At 42.3% G+C, this 8,666-nt stretch overlaps 1 protein-coding gene across 1 annotated transcript in view; it reads right to left on the bottom strand.

The window, feature by feature from the left end:
* LOC143285927 (short transient receptor potential channel 7-like) overlaps positions 1-6,599 on the bottom strand; it is a 30,639-nt gene extending 24,040 nt beyond the window's left edge. The window contains exons 1-3 of the mRNA XM_076593378.1: positions 6,361-6,599; positions 4,841-5,125; positions 2,787-2,990 (exon numbers count right to left, since the gene is read on the bottom strand). Of these exons, the coding sequence (XP_076449493.1) occupies positions 2,787-2,990; positions 4,841-5,125; positions 6,361-6,561 (690 nt within the window). The 5' untranslated portion in view covers positions 6,562-6,599. The remainder of the gene's footprint in view (positions 1-2,786; positions 2,991-4,840; positions 5,126-6,360) is intronic.
* Positions 6,600-8,666: the final 2,067 nt, after the last annotated feature.

Here is an 8,666-nt window from a genome sequence, read left to right as displayed (position 1 = left end):
AAGAAGAAGAAGGTCTTCATTCCCACACGAGGACCTACATCAGCAGATGACCTGCCTGCCTACTCATCCTGTCGGACTCGACGGGAGACTCCAGAAAATGTATGTATGTATGTATGTATGTATGTATGTATGTATGTATGTGTGTGTGTATGTATGTGTATGTATGTATGTATGTATGTATGTATGTTATGTATGTATGTGTGTAAGTGTGTGTGTATGTATGTATGTATGTATGTATGTATGTGTGTAAGTGTGTGTGTGTGTGTGTGTATGTATGTATGTATGTATGTATGTATGTATGTATGTAAATGTATGTATGTATGTATGTGTGTGTGTGTATGTGTGTATGTATGTATGTATGTATGTATGTATGTATGTATGTATGTATGTGTGTATGTATGTATGTATGTATGTATGTATGTATGTATGTATGCATGTATGTATGCATGCATGCATGTATGTGTGTGTATGTGTGTATGTGTGTATGTATGCATGCATGTATGTATGTATGCATGTATGTGTGTGTGTGTGTATGTGTATGTATGTATGTATGTATGTATGTATGTATGTATGTAGGCCCACTGCTCAGCTTACACCACAGATTGACACAAACTTACGTTTGGGCCAAGAGCAGACAGAGTGAGAGCCGTATGATCAATGGTTTCTCCCTTACAATGGGAAGTCATTTACAGCTTAGTCTCTTTGTGATGGACCATGTCTCTCAAACCAGGAGGCAACGATTGCACCTGGCTCATAGTGCTGCAGCCTTGGGGACCACAGTTGGGGGCCTTTGGGTACAACCCCAACGCCGACTGTCCTAAGGACAACTTGGCCGAGAGAGTGCGGGTGTAACTTGGGCAAGACACTCTCCACTTTTATCAAAGTCTAGCCAAAGTAGTCGGGACGGCTGTTGCCTCCTTTGCTGTTCTGATGGTGACAGTTGACACGACTGACAGTCATACATGTATGTATGTATGTATGTAGGTAGGTAGTAGGTAGGTAGGTAGGCATTGCAACTAATGAATCATCATTATTGACATATAAAAAAAACCCACAGCAAGCGAAGAAATATAACAACGGAATAAACAAATAAATAAAGTGATACTACTGTCAAGCAGCGTCAACACGAGAATAAATTCATAGTCACCACAGGTATCGCCCGATCAAAGACTTGATTTACTTTCTTTTCCAGGTTTTTTTTTCTCTCAAGAATTGATAGTATCATGTCTTTTTACGCGATCTCTTTTTTGTTAACTTTTTTTTTCTTTGTTTCTTTTTTGTGTGAAGTATGTTTGAGGCTTGCTATGGCCCTGTGCTGTGGGATGGACGGTGATCGATATGAGTGTCTGGTTACCACGTTTTCGCATCGAGGTGTCAAAACTGTTAACCTTTCCGGAAATGTTTGAGAACAAGCAAAGCTAAAGAGGATATCGCACGGATGTCATTCCATTGTTCTTCTCTTTCCCGGTTCGTGAATAATTGAATATTATATCTCTGCATGGGCGTGGGGAGCGTAGCTTTACATTTATCATATGAAAAATGTCGCGTGCGTTTTTGTTACAATTTCGGTATTTAGTTTTCACATTAGGTTTCACCGGAAGTCATTGTTTAGTTGTTGTTGTTGTTGTTTTGTGTGTGTGTTTTTCAGTTGAGTTAACCCTTGTTGCCGAAGATGGTTTGAATATTATTGATATTATTATGCTTTTATATGTTGCTTCAGGAGGATAAGCAGACTCTCTGGACAGTTGTAAGACTGTGGGAAAAGCGAATTCGGCGTAAACGAACCACTCTGGTCCTTTCTAGAATTTGTATTTGTCTTCAGTGGAAAGACAACAAAGATGGCAAAATGCGTCTTTGGATTTGAGACTAATCGCTGACCTGCCGCGCATAGCTGTACATAGTGTATGCCGCGCATAGCTGTACATAGTGTATAGCATCAATGGGGGCCTGGGGTGGGTTGCATGTGCGTACTTAGCAATGCTAAGTTTGCTTATCGTTAAGAATGTTCCCAACTCCATGGTAAACTCCAATTATACTTAGGAACATTCTTCAATCTAATCAAAAATTAGCACTGCAAAAATCGCCTCATGCAACCGGGCCCTATTGTTAAGAATGTTCCCAGTTCCACGGTAAACTCCATATACTTGGGAACATCCTTAACTCTGAGCAAACTTAGCACTGCAAAGATTGCCTCATGTAACTTGGCCCTACCGTTAATTAAGAATGTTCACACCACCACGGTGATCTCCATATACTTAGGAACATTCTTAACTCCCAAGCAAAAATTAGCACTGCAAAGATTGCCTCATGTAACTTTGGCCCTACCGTTAATTAAGGATGCCCACACCACCACGGTAAAACTCCATATGCTTAGGAACATTCTTAAAACTCCCAGGCAAACTTAGCACAGCAAAGAATCACACCATTACTGACATAAAAACAGCAAGTGAAGAAATATAACAACGGAATAAACAAATAAATAAAGTGATACTACTGTCAAGCAGTGTCAACCCGAGAATAAATTCATAGTCACCCCAGGTATCGCTCGATCAAAGACTTGATTTACTTTCTTTTCCACGTTTTTTTCCCCCCAAGAATTGATAGTATCATGTCTTTTTACGCAATTTTTTTTTTTTTTTTTTTTTTTGTTAACTTGTTTTTTCTTTGTTTCTTTTTTGAGTGAAGTATGTTTGATATGGCCCTGTGCTGTGGGATGGGCGAAGGCCTCATACAACCCAGCCCTGATGCTAAACCATGGAGTCCTGCTACGCTCTCTGACCGCCTACCTTGAAGTGCTTCTCCTTGTCAGCCAGCTTCCGGAGCTCCTTGGCCAGGTCAAAGGCGGTGAGGAAGGGGTCCTCACTGGACAGGGCGATGTAGGCCTCACTGGCCAGCCCCCGGTAGGCGTTCAGCCGGAAGTTGGCCTGACGTAGCTGGTCGAACTTGCCCCGGTTCCGGCACTCCTGACAGCCGCAGTCAAACTTGTCCGGCTGCAGAGACAGGGGAGGTAATTCAATGAAAACAATGTATGGTAAAAAAAAAAAAAAGAAGAATGGTAACAACAATGTATAGTAAGGATAACAATTAGGACAACAATGCCTAGAAAGAAGAATGTATAGAAAGGGGAATAATAAGGGAATAATAATACTAACAACAATGTATAATAAGGGGCATGGTAATAACAACAACGATGTATGAAACAGCACAACACAGCACACCCCAGAATAAAACAACACATTACAATGCAGCACAGCACATTATAAAACACATCAACACAACTCGGCACACCACAGCATAAAACAGCACATCTCAATACAGCAACACAGCTCAATACAGTACAGCATAAAACAGCACATCTCAATACAGCAACACAGGTCAATACAGCACAGCATAAAACAGCACATCTCAATACAGCAACACAGCTCAATACAGCACAGCATAAAACAGCACATCCCAATACAGCACAGTAGTATAAAACAACACATCTCAATACAGCCCAGCATAAAACAGCACATCACAACACAGCACAGTATAAAACAGGACAACACAGTATAAAACAGCACAGCAAAGTTTAAAACCGCACATCTCAATACAGCACAGCATAAAACAGCACAGTATAAAAACAGCACATCACAACACAGCACAACATAAAACCGCACAACACAACACAACACAACACAGCCAAAATGAACACAACGCAATTGATATAACCTCTAGTGCTGTCCTTAGCACTGTACACAGTACCAATGGAATCTCGGTAATAAGCACACACAGAACATGCGCAGCTGTGTTTAACATCTTTTGATTATCAGAATCTGTCATGGAAATGCACGGCTAATTCCTGTACCTGGCCTGCCGCTAGCAAGGAGAAAGAGAGATATTTATAGATACACAAGCGAGGGTAATTGGATAAGCATTATTGTTTTTTGTTTTTTGTTTTTTTTTTATCTGAAAAAACAATCCAACAAGAATAGGAAGAAGAAGAAGAAGAAGAAGAAGGAGAAGAGAAGAAGGAGAAGAAGAAGAAGAAAACACACAAAAACGAACACATACACAGGACATAATTCTGATTCCGCGAGCAAAAAGAGGGAAAGGAAAATATATATCAGAATTTACTTGTCAGACAGATGGAGAGAGAGAGAGAGAGAGAGAGAGAGAGAGAGAGAGAGAGAGAGAGGAAATAATGGAAAAAAAAATCATTTGAAATGAAAGGCGTTAGAGAAGCACGGGCAACCACAGGGAAAAAGAAAAAAAAGAAAAAAAAACGACAAAGAAAAAAACACAGGCACTGAAAAATGTCCAAAAATGTTTTAAAAGTCGATAAAAAAAGAAGCTTAGTCATATTAAACTTGAAATTTCATAGTTCAGAAAAACAGAATAACCAGTCAAGAATGCGAGATATATTTCACACACACACACACACACACACACACACACACACACACTAATTGAAAACAAAAACAAAATAGTACCAACCCCCAACTCATCCCACATGTTTTGGAAACAGACTCTTTCCTCCACACGCACGTGCATGAAAGCAAACGCACACACACACACACACACATGTGTAAAATAGTACACAAGTCAAACCCTCCCCACATGCTTTGAAAAAAAGACTCTTCCCTTCCCACACACCCACAGTCATTAAAAACTAAATCCCCACCCTCCCCACCTACTTTGCCAATGGACTCTCCCCACCCAACCCTCCCCACCTACTTTAGCAAAAGGACTCTCCACTCATCAACCATCCCACCTACTTTGACAATGGACTCTCCCCTCATCAACCCTCCCCACCCACTTTGGCAAAAGGACTCTCCCCTCCCCAACCCTCCACACCTACTTTGGCAATGGACTCTCCCCTCTCCAGCAGCAGTTGCACGATGGTGAAGTTGTTCTTCTGGGCGGCCAGGTTGAGGGGCGTGATGTCCGTGGAGAACTGAGACTCCACCTCCATCTTGAAGAAGCCGTCCGTGTCGCCCAGGTAGCGGCGCCTCTGGAAGATCTTGAGGTACCTGGGGTGCCTGAGGATCAGCTCGGCAATGGTGGTGTGGTTCTCGCTGATGGCCTGCAGGGCCGCCTGCTGGATGTTCTCGTGGTTACACACCTCCAGCAACATCTCCACCAGCTGGGGGCAGAAAGGAAGGAAGGAAGGAAGAATGTAATGAATGAATGGAGGAAGAAAGGAAGGAAGGGTGGATAAATAAATGAATGAATGAAGGATGGATGGATGAATGGATGAATAAATGAATGGATGAATGAAGGAGGGAAGGGTCAATGGATGTAATGAATGAAGGAAGGAAGGATAGATGGATTGATGAATGGATGGAATGAATGGATGGATGAAGGAAGGAAGGGTGGAAGGAAAGAAGGAATAACGGAAGGACGGAAAGGAGGGATGAAGGAAGGAAGGAAGGAAAAGACGAAGTAAGGAGAAGAGGAAGAGGCGAAGGGATAAAAAGGAGAGAGAGGAAGTTTCAAATGAATGACTGGTAAACTCGAAATTCATCTGATCTAGCTATCCATCCATCCATCCATCCATCTATCTATCCATGTGTGTATGCATAGCATGATTAAGAAATTTACCGACTGTTATCTAAATGCTGAAATAAGTGAACTGGACATTTATCGACATGGAAGAACGAGACAAAACCGTACTTGGTTTGGTTTGAAATTGAACAAAATGGATATTGACACTGTCATCATGGATAAGCCTTCTTCTTGTTCAAGTGCGACTGGCTGATTACCAAGCAAGCTACCTTACAATCTAGCCAGCCACTAGCCAGCCAACAAGCAGGCAACCCAACAGATGAATAAATAAATAAATAAATAATTTGAACAAATAGATAAATAAATGAAAGAATACATAACTAACTAACTAACTAACTAACTAACTAAGTAGCTAACTAGCTAAGTAGATAGGTCAATAAATCAACAGATAGATAAATAAAATATATTACTCCTCAAATAACAAATAATGAGGCCAGGAGATTAAATGATTAACAAATACTAAAAAAGTGGTAACTCTCTCCATTCACAAGGTACACAACTTCAAGTCAGTGCTGCTTACGCTACCGATTCAGCCAGCACACAGGTAAATAAAAGGTACATTGGAACAAGCCCAGACACTTCCTCAAAAAGGGAAGCACCGGGCCTGTCCTTATACCAATCATTTGACATGTGCACACAGCAGCAAAGATAGAAGAAATGCGCAAACACAAATTAGCTTTTATTCAAGACTGGCATAGCCTCTTTTATTTACCTGTGTGCTAGCTGAATCGGTAGCGTAAGCAGCACTGACTTGAAGTTGTGTACCTTGTGAATGGAGAGAGTTACCACTCTTTACTATAGATTACTCCTCACCTCCCTGTTCTCGTTGCGGACGGCCAGTCGAAGACCCGACCTGCCCAGGACGTCGCTCACGTCAACATTCAGGCTGGGGTTGTCTCCCAGAAGTTTTCGCACTGAGCTCACGTCGCTGAATTCTACCGCTCGCAAGAACGACAACTCCTCGTCCGTCAGCGCGGAGTTACGGCACGTTGACTGACCAAGGGACAGCAACATGGTGAGCTAAGGGAGGTAACTGACCTTGCTGGACAGGTTTTTTTTTCTTTTTTTCTTTCTCCTCGTTGTTTTTGTCGTCACTGGTGTTGGTGGGATTAAGTGGTGGAGTTCTCAGAAGTGGTGGCTGAGCTGTTTATATGAAAACAATCAACATAGTTAAGATGTACCACAAAAAATGTCGTTTTTTTTTTCTTTCGGGCCAATAATGACAAAAACGTGCACTCTGGAGCTGCATACACGTTGTCCTACCTACCATTACAACTCAGGGGTGTACTGTGCATGTATTCAGTTTTAGTTTCGGTTTGAGTGAGTTGTCAGAATGTGCAGACTGATACACACACACTCTACCACATTTACTAAACCAAGAAGCAGCAGATGAACGACCTCGGCATAATTATACCCAACGCTCTGCTCAGGCCTTGATGTGCTCAGAGTTCTACAGATATTCCGAGGTCCTCTCCTTATACACCGTGTACAAGTGAATCGATGTCAAGTGAGCATGAATCAAAACTACTCGCGGCGAAATTCCATAAGATTTGGGATCTTGTCGAATCGAAAACAAATCAGCAAATGTACGACACTCCGTCTGTTTACACAGGTGCCGAGATAATGAGAAGAAAATGCCATCGGCGTTGTGAATGTCAGATCGTGCACATTATGAATTTCTGTCTGGCGGCGCGTTTTAAGTTGTGACTGCGGTTTCTTGAAACACATCACCATTACTGAACTCTGGAGGAGAAAAAAGAAACACGTCACCATTACTGAACTCTGGAGGAGAAAAAAAGAAACACGTCACCATTACTGAACTCTGGAGGAGAAAAAAGAAACACGTCACCATTACTGAACTCTGGAGGAGAAAAAAGAAACACGTCACCATTACTGAACTCTGGAGGAGAAAAAAGAAACACGTCACCATTACTGAACTCTGGAGGAGAAAAAAGAAACACGTCACCATTACTGAACTCTGGAGGAGAAAAAAAAGAAACACATCACCATTACTGAACTCTGGAGGAGAAAAAAGAAACACATCACCATTACTGAACTCTGGAGGAGAAAAAAGAAACACGTCACCATTACTGAACTCTGGAGGAGAAAAAAGAAACACGTCACCATTACTGAACTCTGGAAGAGAAGAAAGAAACACATCACCATTATTGAACTCTGGAGGAGAAGAAGGAAACACGTCACCATTACTGAACTCTGAAGGAGAAAAAAAGAAACACGTTACCATTACTGAACTCTGGAGGAGGAAAAAAAAGAAACACGTCACCATTACTGAACTCTGGAGGAGAAAAAAAAAGAAACACGTCACCATTACTGAACTCTGGAGGAGAAAAAAAGAAACACGTCACCATTACTGAACTCTGGAGGAGAAGAAAGAAACACATCACCATTACTGAACTCTGAAGGAGAAAAAAAGAAACACGTCACCATTACTGAACTCTGGAAGAGAAAAAAGAAAACCAGAATTCCAAGACCGCGAGGTGCTGCTTGTCATATCTTACCTAACATCGGTAATTCATCGGTAAGGAAGGTGGCAGAATGGTTAAGACGCTTATGTGCTAACACAGAGAGTCCGTGAGGGTCTGGGCTCGAATCCCGCTCTCGCCCTTTCTCCCAAGTTTGACTGGAAAATCAAACTGAGCGTCTAGTTATTCGGATGAGACGGTAAACAGAGGTCCCGTGTGCAACACGCAACTTGGCGCGCTGGTAAAGGACATTGGCAAACAGAGTGTTGTCCCCCTGGCAAAATTATGTAGATGAAATCCACTCCGATATGTACACAGTTATATAAGCATGCACCCAGGGCCTGACTAAGAGCTGTTGGGTTTAATGCTGCTGGTCAGGCATGTGCCTGGCAGGTGTGCGGCAGTGACGCTTCCTTGAGAACTTGGAACTGAAAATGGGATTTCAACTCGAAGAGTCCAGAACGTATGCTGACGGATTGAGAACTTTTGTACTCCCTTTGTCTGTCTGTCCCTCTCCCTCCCCCCCCCCTCTCTCTCTCTCTCCCTCCCCCCTCTCTCCCTCCCCTCTCTCTCTCTCTCTCTCTCTCTCTCTTTCTCCCTCTCAAAGACCTTTGCAGGCAATGACAATAAAACAAT

This window comes from Babylonia areolata, chromosome 9 (genome assembly GCF_041734735.1).
Source record: "Babylonia areolata isolate BAREFJ2019XMU chromosome 9, ASM4173473v1, whole genome shotgun sequence".
Taxonomy (NCBI): Eukaryota; Metazoa; Mollusca; class Gastropoda; order Neogastropoda; family Buccinidae; genus Babylonia; species Babylonia areolata.
Note: the sequence above shows the minus strand (reverse complement) of the source record. Positions and strands in the feature narration are given on the sequence as shown.